At 39.0% G+C, this 21,365-nt stretch overlaps 1 protein-coding gene and 2 long non-coding RNA genes across 3 annotated transcripts; all 3 read right to left on the bottom strand.

Annotated features, from left to right (window-relative positions):
• Nucleotides 1-527: 527 nt before the first annotated feature.
• LOC104597214 (uncharacterized) lies at nt 528-2,423 on the bottom strand. The gene is made up of 3 exons (XR_016084045.1): nt 2,123-2,423; nt 1,025-1,983; nt 528-912 (listed from the first exon to the last, which is right to left on the bottom strand). It is a non-coding gene; the product is annotated as an uncharacterized LOC104597214 (long non-coding RNA).
• A 3,671-nt stretch (nt 2,424-6,094) lies between these two features.
• LOC104602884 (uncharacterized) lies at nt 6,095-20,928 on the bottom strand. Its single transcript, XR_016083955.1, has 4 exons — nt 20,718-20,928; nt 7,298-7,558; nt 7,025-7,199; nt 6,095-6,816 (listed from the first exon to the last, which is right to left on the bottom strand). It is a non-coding gene; the product is annotated as an uncharacterized LOC104602884 (long non-coding RNA).
• On the bottom strand, nt 18,225-20,723 carry LOC104597203 (F-box/kelch-repeat protein At1g26930-like). The gene has a single exon (XM_010258647.3). It carries the CDS (start codon nt 19,917-19,919, stop codon nt 18,423-18,425), a length of 1,497 nt encoding a protein of 498 aa, XP_010256949.1. The 5' UTR covers nt 19,920-20,723; the 3' UTR covers nt 18,225-18,422.
• Nucleotides 20,929-21,365: the final 437 nt, after the last annotated feature.

Here is a 21,365-nt window from a genome sequence, read left to right as displayed (position 1 = left end):
AATTGAAAAGCATACAATGGGGGCGGATCAAGATTCGGGCCACCAATAACTTCAAATTTGAAACTACTGGACCTGAAGCATGTGGCATGAAACATCGGCGATAAATTGTATAGGAACACCCCAAGGTGCCAACCGGCTGGTTGATTGTAGCGGAAACTTGGGATTGAATCCCGCCTGCACCTGATTAGTTAGCACTTGAAAAAAAAAAAATTGTAAAAGAACGTAAAGGGTTAAATATAAGTTTCATATTTTATTTCTCATTTTTTATCCTTTTAATAAATACTAACTGTGCAATTTGGATTGCGGGCTCTACATTTGGGCTTGAAAAGGCCAGGTCACGACTCACGAGCATGGACCCAACTATTAGTTCATCAGTCAGTGCAACTGTAAATTTCATAATAGGTTCTGAGAAGAACAGTCCAACATTTATACTGTTTTAGAGCAAAATTAGACCTATAGTATTCAGTGGGGTTACTTTCCTTGTTGACAGAACATGTAGGTCCTCCACACTTGGTACTCTTGATGGATTTACAAGCCATGAAAACAAAAGTGCTTATTGCTTAGAATTTTTCTGATTTGAGATTTTACTCAAGTCATTCAATTCAATTTACTATCCTGTAGAAAAGCATCCTTTCTCTCTCTCTCTATCACCTATCTATCTATATATCTATTTATATATATATATATATATAATGTTACTATCAAGAAAAAAAATTTAAGGGGCAAAGCAAGGTTTTAACCCCATAACTACAACTACCAGGACAACCACACCAGCACCAAGAGCAATTATCTTGACTCGGTTTTTTGTATCTCCCAACATCAACCGGTTCTCTATCAGAGTTTGCAGAGCTGTTCTTGTCTTTGCAGAGCTGTTCTTGTCTTTTGAAACTGTTGCTGTTGCTACTCTTGTTCCTGCAATTACCAAACAAATGTGCGAGCCAATAATTATGCATATCAAGATTAAAACCAAAACGAAAAAACAAAGCCAATGTGAACCACTCCCCACTAATAGATGTCTTCTCACCTTATCATAGTTGTTCTGCAATTTCTCTTTATGAGTCTTCCTCAACTTTCCTAGACCCATGCTACTGAATCCCTTCTATGCACTGTCCTTTAGTTTGAATTCTCCTTCTCTTCTGCAATGACAGTTAACAATTTGGCATTTTTCAGTCCACTACCCAACTCCAGTTTCTTGGTGCTGTTGTCATTTGTCAATGTTCTCCTTGTCATCCTTCAAAATCTTGATTGCCTTTCGAATTGGTGTTTGCTTCTTGTTTGATGACTCCTCAGTGTCACTTGAATCTGAAGTGGTAAATGATGCTTGGAATCTGATCCAGGTGCTCCAAGGCTTAAGCCTGCTAGAACATTGGCCAGAGTTTGATTAGTAGCTGAAATCTCATGGGACGTTGGAGCCTCAACCAAACATGGGATGCATTCCTTGGTTGCTGAAATCTCATCAATCATAGCAGTAGACTCCTCAGCCACTGTATCTGAAAATGGCCAATACTTTTCTTTCTCTGCCTTTGGAACCTCATGGTCAGCAGCATCAATAGGAATGTAATCTCAGATTAATCAGCAACAGTATTCTCAACTTTCAATTGTATATCTTCAGGAACATCATCTCTTGTGGAACAACTATCAGAACTTGACTCCAAAAATGGATCACAGTTCTGCGGTTGTTCAGGAAATAGTTCCACGAAGTTTGAGTTCTCCTTGACAGGATCACATTTCAGCAATTGATCAAGGACGGAATCTTCAATTTTCAATTGGATGCTGATTCCAACCTTTGCCAAAATTTGATGGGTGGCATTTATCAGTTCCAAAGATCCAAGCTCCCCCTGAGAAATTTCAACAGTTTTCTCCGTTGGGTCTTCATGATTTGCTTCTGCACTGCATTTTTCAATCTCCAAACTGCTCATGTACTCATGTATTGCAATCTCCATGGATTCGGAATTCCCTAATTCTGGGATCAAGGAACGGTTTCTGCATAAGTGAGCATTGATCAGGCAACCCAATTCCCAAAAGAACAAAAGATGAAAAATGAAAAAGCAAAAAAGCACATTTTAAATGAATTAGACAAGAAATTGAGAACGTTCAAAAGAATAGAAATAAAGCAACATACCTCTGTCTTCCTAGACTTCATCTTTTACATCACTGAAGCAACATACATCTGTCTTCCTAGACTTCATCTTTTACATTACTGATCGATTTGGGCGGTTCATTGGGCAAGACAGACAGACAACTGGTCATCTTTTACATTACTGATCGACAGACATCTGTCTTCCTAGACTTCGGATGCCTTGTTTTCTTTCTTCTCCAAACCTTCACTCTCTTCCTCAGACAGACAACTGGGCAATCTTAATGTTGCAGGGTACTCAGATGTAAAGAAATAGTTTGTGGGAGATAAAACTGCTGGATCGTGCGAGATACAACCGTATTTTTTCGATTTTTATTATAGTGAGAGTAAAGGACATATATGCCCTCTATATTTTCTATATTTCCTGTGGAAGTAGAACATGTTCAGTGAAAATTCCAGAAACGGATGGTATTGGCTCTTTTATAAGTAGTATAGATATAGATGTAGATATAGATTAACCATATAATTGATTCTGAACACCACAAACCGATCTCATCCCCATTAATATTAATTGGGATACAAATCAAAGAACCAGATCTGGTTTAATCGGTTTGGTCAGTTCAGCTCTATGGGGTATATCGGACCCATTGATACCAACCAATTTAATATTTAGAAACAAGTAACATAAGGCCCCGTTTGGCATGTCTTTTTGTATAGTCTGTCGGTTGTTTACAAGCTCGGCAAACCACGATTCGGTCTTTTCCTATTTGGTTTGTGGCAGATCTAGCAGCTAAAAGTCAATACGCCGAAAAGACGCAAGAAGCCCAAATCAGGTAATTTTTGGAAAACTCCAAGTAGAGCTTGTGCATTTTTTTATTTGTCTTTGTGTGGAAAGAAAGGCACACTTTAATCAAATAGGCTTCAAGCTGTTCAGATCTTAATACAAAATCTTAATGCGTCTTTTAACTATTAGAGCTACCAGAAGACCTTCGCAAAAAAACTTATCAAATGGCCTTTTGTATACCTTGCTTCACCTGACTTCTTGATCTTTTATCAATTAGCGGACTGGCAAGATCATGATCTTCCTGATCTTTTGTATTATTATATCATTTGACGGTGAAAGAATGTTTAGGTAAGGGAGTTCCAAAGGCATCTACAAGATTTCCCTCTTTTTGGTAATACCTTTATATTTTTTTTTTTTACTTTGGTCCCTCTTTAATTGTGAAGATAAAATGTAATTTGAACTACACTTTTCATTCAATTCCCTCTCATTAAGTCTTATATTTAGGTTTATTAACTCTTATTCTTTCATTAAATTATATATTAATTAACCATATGAAATGAAAATAAATGTGACAAAGAACAATTGTTTTTATTGATGATAAAAATAAAATAAAAATTTAAAACAACCCAAAAAGGAGTTGTTTACTTGTTTAGTGGAAAGTCAACAATTCAACATTTTGGGTCAAATGTATCAACCTTTGATGTCATAATTAAATAACAATAAAAATTTAAAAAATATGAAAATGCACAAAAATATAAAATACAAAAAAAAATTGTAAAAACATTTGAGCACTTCTCTACTAATTAGTATTATCATCATCATTATCATAAAAAAATTGGCACATGCAAAAACCCGTACACACTTACTACTTACTTAAGGTACCCCTATATTTTGGAAAATTCAAGTGCCATTACGTATTGCCATTAAATTAGATAAAAAGACTATTTTATCCTAAACAATTCTTCAAGTATTTAAAATATACCAGAACAGAACCCAAATTGCAAACCAAACCCAATCTTGTCCTGCACTTCCGATTAGAGTGAAACATATCGTAAATACATGGGAATATGAAGATACATGAGTGAACAAGTAAATAGAGAGGTTAGACCCCATCGATTTCTTTTTCACCAAGAAAAAAATATGGGATTTCTAAAATGGTTGTTATGGAGAGCCAAGGATCAATGCAATATAGGGCAAAACAGCCTCTGAGGAAGCCCGAGCTCAACACAGGCCCTCATTGTCTAGTATCTTCAAATGATTCATAAACCAAACAATGGAAACCCCAAAACTGTTTCTCTGCAACTTTGGAGAAGAGTATCTCTGAAATATTTCATTAGCAATACAATCGATTTCATTGGAACCTAGTCCCGGTTACTTGAAAGGTTTCCATGGGACCCAGTTTGGGTTCAGGTTGTGAAGCAGAACTCATAGCTTGGGACTGGTAAGAGAGACGAGATTGGGTAGAAAAACAAGAGATTTGATGTTGATTTTGGCGAAAAAGTAAGGTTTCTGAAGGGGAGGTTTCTCACTTTTTTAACTTTTCTTTTCTTTTCACAATTTTATTATGATATTTTTTTTTTTTTTTTCTTCCTCTCAATTTTATGACAGCAAAAGTTTTTTTGGTTACATGATCGTATAGCCCAATCCCTCAATTACAAGTAGAGAGAGAGAGAGCATGTGTTTTTTGAAAATTATTTATTTTTCTGTGTCCAAACGAGGAAATTCCATATCTGATATTTTTTGAGCACCTTCTCTATGGCTGAGAAGAGGAAATTAAAAAGGCTGGGGATCCTGGATCCTAAAATATGAAAGCTTTGAAGAGCATAAGGTGTAGAGAGAGAAGAAAATGAACTTGAGGAGCTGCAAAAGGTAGAATCAAACTGAATTACCGGAGTACTCTTATCGAGGACACTTAGATTGTGTTTGGAATGTCACCAGAAAAAAAAGGTTGTGTTTGGATTGAAGGAAAAAGTAGGGAAAGGAAGAGAAATGTAGGGAAACCTTTTACAAACCTTGTATAGGTTTCCCTACCTTTCCCTACTTTTTTTTTCAAACCAAACATAGCCTTAGAGGCCTCCTCTTCCTCATTTTGACATGTCTGCTACATCTGAAACCACTGCAGATCATTTACCAATTCATTTCTCTCGATAGAGCCTTGTTCTTCAAGAATCCTGATTTCTTTTTTCTTTTTTGTTTTCTAAATTTTGGGCAAGCTTTAAAATAACAAAAAGCCTAGCCTTTTCGTTTACTTGTTGCACATCCTCTTTTTGTAACAAGCCTCCGAAAGTTTGTGGGTAAAACTGGGTTTTAAAAAGATTAAACATATCACGTCATGCCACATCTAAATGGATTGTGAGCGACAACAGAAGGGTAGTATGTGTCATATTTCCAAAAGTTCAAGGGTACTTTATGTAGGTTTTACAACATTAGGGATACTTGAAGTAATTGTAAGATAGTTCAGAAGTACCAAGTAATTAACCCTTAAAGAAAAAATAAACAAAATGGAGAAGAAAATGAGAAGGAAATCCATGAAGAATCTTCAAATCGTGAACATCCTATTCTTTGCAATCTTCTTTGCCTCTGTTCCACTTAAATGCCTTAACCCATTCTCCTTCAACCATTTATCCTTTCTTTCCTCCATAACCTCCAACTGTTTCTTCCCCATCCTCAACAGCCCCAAACCCCACAGGCCCTTGGGAAAAATCATTTAGGCCTCAACTATCAAGCTCCAAAATTCCAAATAATACCTCCAAACCATTTCTGTATCACTCAACGTCCCCACACCCATCATAAATTTCACATTGCTCCCTTTTTTTATCAGCAAATTTCACATGCTCATGAAAAGACCATTGAAAAGCCAACCAGTCTATCCTAGCAATCAGGTTTCACCATAGACCAATAAAATCAATCTCACTCAAACCTTCATGCAGCTTTGAAAGTTTTCCCTGCAGTTGCAGATAATCCAGACCTCAAACAAAACACTTGGACAATGTCCAACTTTATCCCCCTTCAGCCACTGCTTCCTATTCTTGACATAATCTCTGCATTGAACATCGAATCCTCTATAACTGGTAACTGCTTGATATATTTTCAACCCATTCTAATCTGAACTCCTTCAAACTTTTGATTTTCTCCTTGAAAGTACCATCCAAAGTTCACTCGGCCCTGCAATTGAACCACAAAAATCAACTCCAAGTCCTATTGCACATTACTGAGCTGCATTTATGGAAACATTTTTTATTTTGATAAATAACAGAGACTTTTATTAAAAGATAATAATAGAAAAGGTACAAAAGGAGGGGTAAAAATTCTTAACCCTCCCAAGAAAGCAATTCAGATTACAATGTTGCCCAGAAGAAATTAACTCTTCCCACCTCTTGTTTGGCCAATGAATCTGCCAAGGAGTTGGCGCACCTCTTTATCCATTGAAACTTGACTTCCATATTTTGGGTGAGATGTCTAACTTTCTTTTTCTCATTCAGAAACTTCCACAGGCTAGAAGTATCCTTCATCAACCAATTTATAGCCAATTTATATGCTCCAAGCTCTTATCTAAAAAAGCTTAGAGAAATATAGGAAAATACAACAGTGAGGCAACTATCAAGCTAAAGAGTAGTAACCGTTAACCAAGATTCTCTATGCAGTGCCATTAGGTAGCTGAGCAGCGTTTGCAGGTGGATTGAGCTCATCCCAAGCTTCGATCCATGTGACCATGGCATCTGCTAGCTTGGCAAAGTAGGGATCTACTTCCCCAAGCCTAGCAGTGTAACACATCTGAACAGTGGTGCATTCCTTTGGAAAGGTTACTGACTGGAAGAAAGGGATCAGCTCTTCTTGCCAATAAATACCCTTGTATTCCTTCGTAAGATTCACGAATGGATTGCTTGCTTTGCTGTGCCAGATGTAGGGCAAACCAGTTTTGATACCCTATCCCAAGTGGTCACATATCTATCACCTACAAAATCACAAACCAGAGGGACAAAATTTCAACATTTTTCTATGCCAAAAGTTTTCTTTGCATTTATGCCACATTTTGAGGCAATATGAGAAATTCAAAACTAATTAGGCAGGAAAACAGACAATTCATACAAGAACAAAGATCTAGCTTCATAGTATCACAATAAAACTCATAAGAAAAAGAAGAAACTGAGAGATGGATTTACCTTACTGCACCAGCCAGCCCACATATCGTCATAGTCATAGCGCCCAATTGGTTGACCATCACCCATGAGTCCAAAGTACATTGCAGGACCAATCATTTCCCGGTTGGATGCCAGATTCATACCACACATAGGGAACAGGGTGCCCTTAGGTACGGTCAGAACCGCATCGACATACCTGATAAAGATAAGAAAATGGTTAACAAACACCAAACATGGAAAGAGCTAGGGTACATAGCAGGATCTTCTGCCACAAAAAAGACCACCACACCACACCTTGTGTTTCGCTCAAGAGGCTTGACAAGCTGGGTGGGAGCATCATAATCTGGGATGTTGAGCCAAAGGCCATGAGAAACAGCAGTTGGTACACCCTCATGTAGACTGAAAGGGTATCCATGGACAAAGTCTGTGCCTTCTCGGTAAGGATCATACAGAGTGTTTAAGAAAAACGAAGTAGATGGGGAAAGAAGATTTTTTATGTGCTGCTCCAGTGCATTGATCTGTTTGCAAGATGGATCCTTAGCAACCTGTGTACATCTAAGCACAAACACTGAAACACTTAGATAATAAAAAAAGAAGAGAGAAAAAATAGAGAAAATCCAAGCATAAAGATCCTGTAATTGATCCCAAGCATCTAAAACATCCAAATTGTGCAATTTAAAGTGGCTTTTTTTTTGGTACTAAACACTTTTAGGTGGCTTAAACTATAGGAATTGGTGCTTCATAATGATCCTCTCCCTAAGTCCTAGCCCGGTACCAGGAGCCCGAGCTCCCTAAAACCCGAGCTCCCTAAAGAACCCGAGCTAAAAGGACCCGAACTCCCTAAAGAACCTGAGCCTCCCAAGTCCAAGCTCCCTACTAGGAGCCCGAGCTCCCTGATAAGAGCGAGCTCCCTCCTGAGAACCCGAGCTCCCTGCGAGGAGCGCGAACTGTACTGGGCCCCAAGCCTCACGAAGCTGACCCGAGCTGACCCATGGCAGCTCGGAACACTCCAAACCGAACTCAAGGCACCTCGCTCGCCACTCCAACACTTCACTTCCAAAACACCAGGCCCGCCAGACGTACCCGATGCCAAGGACGTCCCCATCCAAGGGCGGCGTACCTGACTGATTTGGGATCTGACGCCTGACAGCCGCATCTCAAACGGCTTCCTGCCACCGCCACCTGCAACCGTCGTCACTAGCCGCAGAGACGGCTCCGACAGAAGGAACAGTGGCGGTTCTGCCCGACCAGAGGAAGTGACACCCGAACTGGCAGGAGTTCAGAAGTAATCATGTCCGACCTGACGGAGGCCTGGAAGTGAGTACGCGAGGTGGTTATAAAAGGATTCTACCCCCCAGGGAGGAGGTATGCTAACTCTCGCGCTATCTGGTTATTCTTGCCTCTAAAGGATTCTAACTTGAGCTTCGGAGCCCTTACGCCGGGTTCTCCCCGGAGCTTCTCTTCTCCCATTTCAGGTTCCTGTTACCCACTCCAGAGGCAAGGTCGTCAACAGCTAAGACCGGCCAGATTGTGCATCATCAGTTACATTCTTTTTATAATAAAAAATCAGCCCCATAACACAAAAATCGACTAGCCCGTGCATGAAAAATAATCATGTCCCATCTTGCTCATTTCATTCTTTTAAGAAATTTTACCTATAAAACTGTTGTCATAGATGTTTACTTTTGCAAAAGCACTTTTACAAAACACTTTATAAAAGTACTTTTACAAAAGCACTTTTATAAAACTACTACATGAAAGCACTTTTAGTAGGGCTGTTCATGGGTCGGGTTGGGTTGGTTTATTGAGATTTTTCCAACCGACCCAACCTGGTCGGGTTACCTAAAATTGAAACCGAAACCGACCCTGTGTTAAGCAAAACTGACTTGGTCGGTTTGAGTCGGGTTGGGTCGGTTTGGGTCGGTTTCGGCTCTAAGTTCAACCATGCTTGAGAGTCAAATTGTATTAGAGATTTTGTGCTTGAGTTGAGGGGCTAAGGGGGGTGGACCAAGTTAGAATAGAAGTTATCAAGAAAATAAAAAGTCAAACTGTATTAGAGAAAGAAGACTGAAATTTATAAATTTCAAGAAACCTTCTAATCTAAGTAAAAAATGACACCTAATTATAATTGTAATTGATTGTCTATTTGGTGTAAAAGACCATAGAAACTACGATCATTTGATTCTTTTCTTCAAACTTTTCCAAAAAAATTCCTTGTCTAGTTGTCTTACAATACTTGCCATTAATGTCATTCCTAACTAGAAGACTAGAAATTAAGTTAGGTTGTAACTAGGATAGAGACAACTTAGTTAAGTAGGAAGTAAGTAGGTTGTAACTACTAACTAGGAACTAACTACTAACTACTAAGTCGGTTTGGTTCGGGTCGGTTTCGGTTTCGGTATTGAAGAAACCGACCGGTATTGAAGAAAACTCGGCCAAATTGGGTTGGGTCGGTCCGGGTTGGTCGGTTTGGTCGGGTTGGGTCTTCTTATGAACAACCCTAACTTTTACAAAAGTACTTTTACATGAAAGCACTTTTACGAAAGCACTTTTATGGTAGTATTTTTACGAAAGTACTTCTATAAAAGTTTACAAAAGCACTTTTACGAAAGCACTTTTATGGTAGTATTTTTACGAAAGTACTTCTATAAAAGTTTACAAAAGTACTTTTACGAAAGTACTTTTAGAAAACATTTATGCCAATTGGTAAACAATGACTATCACTTTTTTTTTAAGAATCTAAATGAGTAACATAGAACACTTGTTAGTTTGAAAAGAATTCATTTTTTAAGAAAAAGTGTTTGGTTCATAGCAATATTTTCTCATTCTGCCTATTTTTACCCATTCTTTTTCATTTTAGAATTTCATCTTGGGTAAGAATGAGAATTGAACCAAACATGGCCTTAGTAGCCAACTCTTGTGATTGGGTAGTGGGTTCAGTTCAAGATTGAATGAACACCAGGTACATGATGGTTGGTTGATAAAGAACTCCCTCTCTCCACTCAACAATACATCACCCAACAAGGTTTTAAAAACCGACCGGAAGCAAAATCGCTATGGCAACTGGTTTCTGGGCCAAGGGTTTAATTGTTTGGATCAAATAATTCAGACAAAATGATTAGATTAGGGCAGATATGTATGTTGTTGTATTTCTTGTATGAGAAGAGAGGGTAAGACAGGTGCTTGTCGGATGAGAAAATAAAAAGAAAGAAAGAAAGAAAGGAAAGAGGGAAGGAGAAGAAAAGGAGGAGGTTCCAGCATTCACCGGTGACAGTGACCGCGATGGCAATAAAAACACAACGGCAAGTTGGCACATCCATTCATATCCCTCTTGCATTTCAGATCTCAGATCCGAGATCTCTCCACTCCAATCTTGCTTCTGTCATTTCTCTCCAATCTCTCTCTCTAGGATCTTGGTGATCTCTCATCTAAGATCATTTTGTCTTAGTCCCTATCCATCTTTCAACAATCTGTTTCCTTATTAAACGATGAATCGTTGTCTGGGCCAATGGTTTGACCACTCAGGCCAACATTTCTTTGACCAAACCAACAATTTGGGCCTAGAAACGAATCAACGGTGAAATGGAACAGTTGCCTCGATAGTTTCCAAGCTGAACTGTCCAACTGTCTAGGTCAAAGACGGTTCAAAAAGACTGTTACACACCAAGATTTTATTCTAGTAGACCCTCCTTTGGACGACAACAGTACTGACAAATTGCATAAAAGTCAACGGCATAACAGCAGAGTTGACTTCTCAGACCACTAATGATGCGAAGAAGATTTTACATAGACATCGAGCAACAAAGAAAGCAAGAAATGGCTACCCTTACATGTCGCTTCGGTCTCTGCTTCCTCTTGAGTATGAGACCGGATCTGCTCTTTACATAGGGCATCTCACACCGACCTCACAAGCACATCTCACCATGCATTTGGAATATCTCCCGTACTTCTACCTTATTATACACGGGAAATATTCTCAATGCATGGTAAGATGTGCCTGTGAGGTCAGTGTGTCTTGTGTGAAGAGCAGATCGCAACTCCTTGAGTATATCAAGGTGAACAGATTATAAATACTAGTTTGTTTTTTGAGAAGTTATAAATATAAATACTTGTGTTAAGTTTCTTTGTTTTGTATTATCTTAAGTTCTAAGTTTTGTTTGTTTAGGTTGCGAATTATGCAACGAACTTGAAGAAGGTCCAATAGTTCAATGACAAGAGAGACAATCTGGAAAGGTGTCTTTCATTTTCTAAATCAAGTGCTGATGCAGTTGCTGGAGGAAGCTCACGTAGTACTCTCCTGTAATGTGCAACTGTGCAGCCATGTTGGGCTGGAGTGGAAGTTATTATAAGTAGTGGTTTGACGGATGGAGTGGTGATTTTTGTCTTTGTTATCAAAAATAAGGATGATTGGTTGAAAAAAGAAATTAGATGACACTTAAAGGGCATTTGTATCCTTTTACATGCCACTTAACGACGCTTAATGATTTTGGGAATTAAAATATTGCATGGCACATTTTGAAATTTGGGTATTAAAGTGAGACTAGCCCCAAAATACAAGGTATTAATCTCTAATTTACCCCAAATAAAAATATAAAAGCATAGAGATGTTTCTGATGTACACTAGAAAAGGCTGCAAGGACGGTGTGAAGACTGAATCCAAATTCTGGCTGAATTCGAATTTGATCCTCACAGCCCCTCGCAGCCATTCATTGGAAATATCACCCTATAAATAAAAGGGTAAAAGACTTAAACATCCCCTAAGTTTTATGATAAATGCTTAGACCTCCCCTCTAATTTTTGAGAGGTCTTAAAGGAGCTCAGATTTTCTACCCACCAGATGTTCCCACATCTCTACCCACGAGACATGACAAATGCACAATGGGAATATCTCCCTTGTCATTCATGGGGAGATGTTCCCAATACATGGTGGTGGTGCTCTGTGGGTATGAATGTGGGTACAACTTGTGGGTAGCAGATCCCAAGTCATCTTAAACCTCCCCTCTTAAAACAAGATACCATTATATTTAATAGAATCAATAAAAATACTTTTTTGCCCTTCATTGTTTAAATTTTTTAATCAACCCATTCAAACCATAACCTAAGGAAAGAAACGAGATTAGATAACTCCGTGCATGAATGAGACTCTTATATCTGCAAACAAAGAATTCTTTCGTGCAAGAGTATTTACATTTTATTTTTTGATAGGTAGCAAGAGTATTTACATGATCAGGTCCATCAGGATTGAGTCCGCAACGTTAGCCTATATGTAAATCAATTCCCATTCTAGATGTTCACTTAGTCTAATGACCAAGACAAAGTATATTAATCTGTATTCTGTAAAATAGATAAGATCATAAGATGCAAATCCGATGTATAAATAGTTCTGATGCAACTGCTACATGCCCTTAGGTTGTTACTAGGTGGGAAAGGAAGAAATTTCGGAGAAGTACGGAAAGACTCGATGCAGAATTCTGAATTCCAGACCCTCCCCCCCTCTACTACTAGACCTCTCCCCCCTATAAACCACATCCTATTCGTGAATTTGGCATCAATTCAATTCATGGTTAGGATGCATTTCCCCTGTACTATGGGGCTATAAAATTGTGATCTAGGCTGATTGCTCATTCTTCCAAGAAATTTTTACCCTCGGCAATGCTATCGTTGGAAAGGTAATTTTTTTTTTCTGTTTCAAATCCTAGAAAGAAGGGCAATATTTGTTAACATAGCTCCAATGATAACAAATCCCAGTCTTGAAGAAGCATCTGTATCAGGAAAGTTAGATGATAGCAAAGCAGAGATAGTAGAAACCATACAAATTTCACAGTGAATGAAAGACATGAGAAACCTGAGAAAAAGCAAGTGATAATGCAAAAATCAACATGAGAAGGGAAAATCTTTCCACGACATTTGTTAGATCTGCAGCAACGAATTTAGGTCCAGTTGAAAGTTAACTTCTTGAAATAGAATAAGATGAATCTGTTCTTCTGACTTACAAAGAATCAAGTATATGGGAGTGAAGTAAAGGAAAAAGATGGCAATGGCTCTGCATTAAAACATGAAAATAATACTTGAGGAGGTTTACACCCAGATTAAAGTACACAATAACTAAAGGCAAAGCGATGAGGAAGGGCAAGATTGGGTTTTAGAAAAAGTTAACCTGCATATGAAGTCACGTGTCAATGGATGTAAAGAGATTGTTAGCGGAGGGGAGGTTGTTGTCCGATAACATCATATAATAGGGGAGGCTCTAGTCCAATTTAAAAAAGTAGGGGATGTTTCAGTATTTAGGAGAAAATTTAAGGGAGGTGTAAGTTATTTATCCTAAATAAAAACATACAAGTACAGAAATATTTTCAATGCAGGGCTACAAGGGCTGTGAGGATGGTTTTGCAAAATCCAAATCCAAATTCATCGGCTGTGTTACAGCCTACAGATAAGTAGGGGATAGCAGCAAAGCAGGTTCAATGAGGGTTTTGTAAATTCTAGACCCTACCTACCTCCTAACTCGTACCCTCCCAAAACCTGTAACGGGTTGAATTTTGAGAATCCAAACCCTCTTCGCATTCAAGGGTAGGGGCAGGTTGGGTTTAGAATCCACATCTAATTTTCTATTATTTTCCTTGATGTAAAATTCAAAATATTATTAAATTCAAGACCTAATACATGAACTTTATATATGTTTTTCAAAAATATACAAGTTGGGGAGGGTCAGATTTAGCCTAATACTATACCCTACCCGTACCCGTACGTGTTATAGAATCCCAAAACCTATCCTTCAAGCAAAAAATCCCACCCTGACGAGAATGGTAAGGACGGGTACCAGGATAGGGTAAAAGTTGCCATCCCTACAGATGAAATATCAATCTGATCAATCTGACGAGGATGGGCCGAGTCTGGGGCCTCTCGGCGGACTGGTCTTAAGTCGGAAGTTTTGATCAGGATGAGTTAAGATAGGCCAAGTATGAGACAAGCCCAGACCAGCCCAACGGTTGGGGGATCTGCAGGTCATATTGATAATTTCTTTTTCTTGCCTCTTGAATTTCCAACCCAAATTCCCGACGTTATGGTGTATGTATACCACTGAATCGATGAAGCAAACATATTAATATTTTGATAATTGTGTTATGCGTTGGTATCAACCTCAACCTCACCATATCATTATTTAATAGTTTGGACTTTGGACATTAGACCTCCTCCACGGCTCCACTCCCCCTCCCCTCTCCTTTTTATTTAATATTTTTTGTCGGATAGGAGAACTGAGAAGGATAGGATCTGGATGTCCAATTCACAGCCGAAAGAAAACTGTTCACATATAGTTGCAGCGCGGCTCAAAAGGAATATAAAAAATTGAGACCAGTTGCAGCCTTGTGATCATAAAATCACAACAATAAAAGGGCATACCGCATACGGGGGCTCAATAATGTAAGGACGTGACCTTGGTACTAAAAAAATAAAAATCAAATAAGGAGTCGGGACATACCATTGAAAGAGAGTTCCAAGTTCTATTTGTCTGTGTTCCAACCAATTTTGATTTTGGGGTTTTATAATTCAGAACTACGTACTAAAATTCAAGACATATATTTGCTCGCCATATCCAATTAAACTAAACAGGTTATAAATACAAGTTCCAAACGTCCTAATGTTGTGGCCAACCCTGTCCCTAGTGGCATTTAGGTAGTAGTTTATTTGAGAAAACTACTTAAAAATATTAGCCCAATGAAGAAGATGAGAGAGTCTTCAAGAGTAGTGGACGTGAAACCGGTTTGGTTGGATGGCTGATGGCCCTACGCCTACCATAAAAAATAAATAAAGGACTCGAATACTCAAAAAGGGTAGTTTTTTTGTTCGCTTCATGGGACTACATAACAGGGGTAGCCCATCCCCTTTCCCTTAACTAGATGAGATCCGGCTGAAATAAGAGGAATGCCCATTTCACAGTTAGTCTACCTGCCGTAGGTTGTAGGGTGGTTAATGGAACTTACGTCCTTGTAACCAAGAATGCATTACATTTGTAGGTCCTCTGTTGTTTTGTTTTGATTTTCATTTTTAACGGCAAGACGAGAGTAGGTTTGAGGAGTTTCAGACCTGGGATCTGAATTTCCGGTAGGTGAGGAGGACTGAGGTGTTTCAGAACTGATGAGCAGGGGCAGGAACAGGGACAGCTCAGATTTACCCAAAATATATGCCACTAACTTAAGCCTACACAAGCTGAAGCAGCAATAAATGCAGTAATTTAAGTCCTGGAGGGGGGCTAATGGTAACGATATCTAACAGCACCACGAACCCATTAATCAACGATCAAGGACCGAGTGGCTAAAAACTTACAAGACTCAATGGCTGTGTATTGGCTCGACTCCCACTAGCATAGTATAGTACTAGCACAGGACTTCCTCACTTCTAATTTGCTGTTGCCTGTTTGTATTAATTTATACATGCTAGCTATATATTAACTGAGGACACCCAGTCCGACATCTATGCCAAAAATGGATCTAAGTTAACCATCAAAGCTTCGATCCTCCCTTGGAGCACCTTACAAGTAAAATATCTAGGATAAATTACAGATAAGTACCCTTAACTTTACGTTGCAACACTTGAATACCCTGAACTCTCAAAAATAGACACTTGGGTCCATCTATTAGTATTCTGTCAGTTAAACATTATATAATGCCAAAAATACCCTTCTCATGTATGTCTGATATCATTCTCATGTAACCGAACGTCTCCCCCACGATGATGTTCTCACATATACAGCGAATAACAGATTCAAATTTCCCAACGATGGCATTCTCTAGCGCTGATTTTACTCTAAAAAAATTATCTAAAAAAACATGAAAAAGGTATTTTTGACATTATGTAATGTTTAAATACTAACGGATGGATCCAAATATCTATTTTTGAGAGTTCAGCGTACTCAAGTGTTGCAATTTAAATTTCAGGGTATCTATCTGTCACTACCCCCAAAGTACAGGATACCTATCTGTAATTTACCCAAATATCCATTAATAAAAAATTACAGTTACCACGCTGTAAAAGCTCCATGAGGTCAAAGCAAGACCCAAAAGTAGCATACTATACCGAGAATCATCACTCCGGACATCAGATTGAAAATTTGTAGAGCCAATCAGAATGGGATCTCAGGATCATTCCACTAAACAAAACAGGAGTGAAAAATACATATGGATCATCAGATAGGACAAAAATTACAGAAAGGAAAAGAGAGTGGTGGTTAAGCAATAATGAAAGAAACAACATGTTAAGCATTGTCAAAAGTGCTACCTCATAGGTGCAGGGTCATTGATTAATAGCCAGACAAAGATTGATATATTGGAGAATAGCAGAAAGAAGATAACAGGCTAAGAAGAGAAGCATGAATGACAAGCCACCCATTTCAGCACAAGAGATTAAAAATTTGCATGCAAGAAAAAGGGCCCTTGCATTGCTGCTCTGCTTCCTGTCCTGAAGTGAAAGGGATCGGTACTCAAAAACAATTATAAGGTCCAGAATCTTCAGATGCCATCTTAATTCTACTTAAAGTCTTAAACATCCATTAGTTCTGAAGCCATGTAACATGAAGTAACCAAACATAGAAGACCCTAGTTTTGCTTTTCTCACACTACAGAACACGTGTATTATCAACATCAAGATGTTCGAACATGTTTTTACAAACCTGTCCAGTACAAGTCACTCCAAGATTTCAACTCACTATTTGAACAGTTAGGAGGAAAGTCTAGTCACAACACAATGTCCTTATAAGATTGTGCATCCTAAAATAAGTTTTGGTCAGATTACCAACGGCAGTCAAACACCTAACCTTAACATACAGAATGCACCATTGCTTTAAAGAGTTTGACTATGACACAGAAAAGGCATCATAACTGAAGAAATGATAATCAATCAACTGGTAGCATAAAGTAGTACCAATGAGCTGGTATTCATCAAAAGTCATGGGGGGTTGTGATTGGTCAAGGCTCTTCCAGCATCATACCTTTCAGCATTGTAGATATTGCCTACTTTAAAATATCCACAGATTTATAACAAAATCAAAATCCTATAGTTTACTTTGGATAGCAGGTTTTGCAGAAAGGAATTCAAATTTATGTAACAACAATTATCCATGTAATTATATGCATCCTTTTAGCTGGAAAACACATAATATGGCATAACATCTTATGCATACATATCCATATACTTTGGCGGCATGCTAAGTATATACATCGGTTTTAGCTGGAAAAGGCATAATCTGGAAGGGGTATTGTCAAAATTCAATCTATAAGTTTGCTAAGCTTTTCAACAAAAGTATCTTTAATTCTGCTACATCACCATTTATTTCCCTTAAACCATTCTATAGTGACAAAAAATAGCAAGATTATATTAGATCTATAAACATTCTTAAGCTTACCAGATAACTTCAATTACTAGATCATTTGAAACAGAAGCTAGGGTGAGAAAAAACATCACTTGGGGTAGAGGGAATATCCTAGGGAATGACCACAAATAAGAACTTGGTAGAAAATAGATGGTCAGTTTATCTATAAACAATGAAGAAGCATGCACCAGATTGGCAGGATTGAAGGAATAAACAGTTGAGAACAAATTGCAAGGATAATTCTATGTGCACTTGGAAAACCATATTTTATGACAGAGATATCCTGAAATTCAAGCTTGAGGCCTTATATATCATCAACTAAATTTTAGGCTCTTCACCTTATACCAGAAATCTCAAAATAATTAATATTATTGATAAATCCTGTCAATGGAGAAGGAAAAGATAATGAAAACCCTACATAAGTTGCTATCCATCTTTCCACTTGATAAATTTAGAAATAAATGTGCACACATAAACCCCAAAATAGAGCCAGAAACAGCACACAACATCTAGAGATACAGCTGTGCATTTAGATGTTCATAACTCAAAAATGTTATAACACAAATAAATGCAACCATCAGATAAACCACAGTCCAAGAAAAAGAGAATTTTTTTTTTCAAAAAAAAAAAAAACTCTCTTAAGGAGAAACACAACCACACATTAAGAATTAAGATGAAAACTTTCAAATGCCTAAAAGATTCTGTGATGTTCCCAATAATCTACTAATGTGTAGGAGAATCATTATTAACCAACCTATTCTGTTCTACATGATGCGAACCTCTGATTAGCTTTGTGGAAACAGAAAACAGTAGAAGATGCAAATTCAATGGAGACAATAAAATAAGAACAATAGAAAAAATGAAAACTAAAGACCTCCTTACAAGAAAACATTCCATTGAATCTTGAGTTAAATCTGAATTTTTCTCAGAAAAATAAAAAGAAAAAGGGAGAGATTACCCATTAGCCAGAAACTATCCCTTCAACAAACCAATCTTGTACATCCAATGTGAGGAACCCGTACATTACAAATGGTGTCACCAAAACTTGACACATCAGCACCCCATTACAGCACAATTATAGACAAAGCTCCCTGATGGCCTGCAAGCCAAAAGGTCCCACTGCGGTGCACCGTCTTTAGGGGACCATGAATTGAGCTCTATGGTCCCTCCACCCAAAGCCCTTGGACCGCCGATAACTATAAGCCGATCCCCGCATGCTCTAAATGCAAGCCCCCAACCATTCATTGAGACTGCCCTCTCAGGTAATCTACCCACGATATCCCACAAGATTCTGCTCTTTACATACTTCTTCACCACCTGCTCTGCATAATCAGCTGCATAAAGCTCATTATTTACCACTGCAACCAGAGGGGGTGCCGTTCCCCCAGCTGCACCATTTTGTCCAGGGAACATGTTAGGGATTTCAGTCCACATCTTTGTTTCCAAATCATAGACTTCTCCACAGGTAAGTGGTGCCTCTTGGTTGCTTCCCCCAATAACATAAAACTTCCCATCCATAAATACTCCGGAACACATCTTCCTCGGCTTGTTCATACTGGGGAGAGTCACCCAAGTTCCAGTCTCTGAATTATATAGTTCTGCCGAACTCAAGATGTTCCCCTCTGAATCGCAGCCCCCAGCAAGAATTGCAATCTCCCCGAGGCTGGCAGACCCAAACAAGCATCTAGGGGCATTCATCCTCATGCCGGCAGACCAGGAATTTGTCAAAATGCTATATCTGTATATGACATGAGATCTAACTTCCTTCCCAAATACAAGAAGCTCTGTGCCCACTGCCAGAGACTCTTTATCAGAGCACATGAAGCATTCATTTGCAGGCATCCTTGGTAAATGCATCCAGCGACGACGAATGGGATCGAAGGCCTCCCACTCAAGGAGGTGACATGCGAAATAAACCCAATGTTCAATAACACCCATCTTCCGCCTCAGCTTATATAGCTCTCCAGTTCGAAATAGAGACCGGAAGCTCCGATTTAGGGAGGCAAGCAAACCATAATCAGACCTCGAGCAGCGAAGCAGGCAGTTGATAGACATGTCCCGCCCTATGGGCTGGATGAGGGAATTTAAATCAGATTGATCCCCATGGTCCCCTTCGTTACTGGATTCATCCACAGGAGACGGTGAAAGATCTTGCAGAGTTTGGGTCGTTTCCTCTTTCTCAAGAGTATCAAGTCGTTTGGAAGACTTGTTCTCCCCATGTTCTCCTTGTCCATCGTCTTCTAAACGGCGGTTGCCATTGGAGACGGGGAAAGATCTTGCAGATTGATCCCCATGGTCCCCTTTGTTACTGGATTCATCCATGGTAGACGGGGAAGGATCTTGCAGAGTTTGGGTCATTTCCTCTTTCTCAAGCGCATCAATTCGCTTGGAAGACTTCCTCTCCACAGGTTCTTCTCGCCCATCGTCTTCTAAACGGCGCTTGCCTTTGGAGACCTCGATAAGACGATAAGTCATGTAAACCCACTTACTGTCTTGCTCACAGGTGCCCGGCAACGCCCTCGAGACCAGACAGGACTGACCTTCTAACATGTCTCCGGAATTCAACCGGGAAGAGCAGTAAATTTAATCCTACCAACCCAAGGCCTCCTTCCTTCTCACCAAAATGGTATCCGAAATAAATCAGTTAAGAATAGAAGCCCTAACGCTCGAGCTACTCCCCCGAATCCAAAAACCACCGATTCGGACAGGAAAAATGCAACCTTTCAAGCAGAATGAGATCAAAGAGCCCTAATTGTACATAGATTTGACGATATCAAAACAACCCAGAAATGCCAATTAAAAGAAAAAGGAGAATGGAAAGAAAGTAATATTCAAACAGTTTCCAACTTTCAATCGTTCATGGATGCGAATCCAAAAATCACCGATCCAAAGGAGAGAAGAATGAAAACTTTTAAAAGGAAGAAATCAGAAACCCATCTTCAGGCTCCAAATTCGTAAAGGGAGGAAGAATCCAGAGATCAGAACAATTAGAAACAAGGATAAGAATAAAAAGAGCTCACGAACAAACAGTCAGAAAAATCCCTAGACACGAAAATTCACCAAAGCCGGTTTCTAGGTTCTAGCAATAAAGAAGAAATATGTCGGCTGGCCCGATACGACCCTGTAACCCGAAATGATCTGAACAATTAAATCAATTTTATCTTTTTTTTTTTCTGTCGTTCTATCTTTCTTTCTTTAAGAATGGAAGGGAAAAAAAGGATCCGTTCTTTGTTGTTAAATTTTATAGAAAGATTTGTTTATTTATTAAATTTATTTTTGGTCTGAGGGAAGGGATGGGATTGGAGATCTCAGAGGAAGAGGAAAAAGAACATAGAGATGTGGACTTACAGATTGGGATAGAAGGAGGCCTTGATCGGAATTTTTATAATTTATATTTCTTTCTCCTTCGCTTCTTCGCTTTCTTCTTCGTCGTCGTGCTTCGATATCTATTCTCTCTGCAAATCACCCCCCCGCCCCCCCCAATCTGGAAGCTCTGGGTTGGGCCTTCCGGACTATGTACCTGGGCCTTTATCCCCCCTCACTTCTCTTCTCAGTATGCTATGGAGTCTGGCCTCTATTTATTTTAATTGTTAATAAAAAGTTTAATTAATTTTATTTCTTTTTGTTCGTAGAGAGAGAGAGAAGGTGGGCCCCGCCAAGGCCAAGGGTTCCCGCTAGTTGCCGTCTCCGAGATAATGGTCGGAGTGCCGCAACGTGTAGACAGTCGGCACGTGTCCATGGAGAAACGGCCTTGTACTTAGAGAGAATGAGAGGAATGAGATGAGAGGACTCCGTTCTTCTTACGTCTCCCTCGTGGACGTGGGCCTCGTGGCTTCCAATTTATCGCGGTAGTCGCTATCTCGCCATTAAAACGTTACCCTAATTTTCATTAGTTTTAGTTATCCCCAAACTGATTTTAGAAGCCGGTGATGTGTGAAGCGTGAACGTGACTCTCTCTCTCTCTCTCTCTCAAAGTTTAAAATCGTAAATAAGCCA

Source organism: Nelumbo nucifera, chromosome 3 (genome assembly GCF_055504915.1).
Source record: "Nelumbo nucifera cultivar China Antique chromosome 3, China Antique-T2T, whole genome shotgun sequence".
Taxonomy (NCBI): domain Eukaryota; kingdom Viridiplantae; phylum Streptophyta; class Magnoliopsida; order Proteales; family Nelumbonaceae; genus Nelumbo; species Nelumbo nucifera.
This window is presented reverse-complemented; position numbering and strand designations above follow the sequence as displayed.

What these genes read in the sequence shown, in the direction of transcription:
- LOC104597203 (XM_010258647.3), bottom strand. Translation starts at nt 19,919, where the DNA reads ATGTTAGAAGGTCAGTCCTGTCTGGTCTCGAGGGCGTTGCCGGGCACC.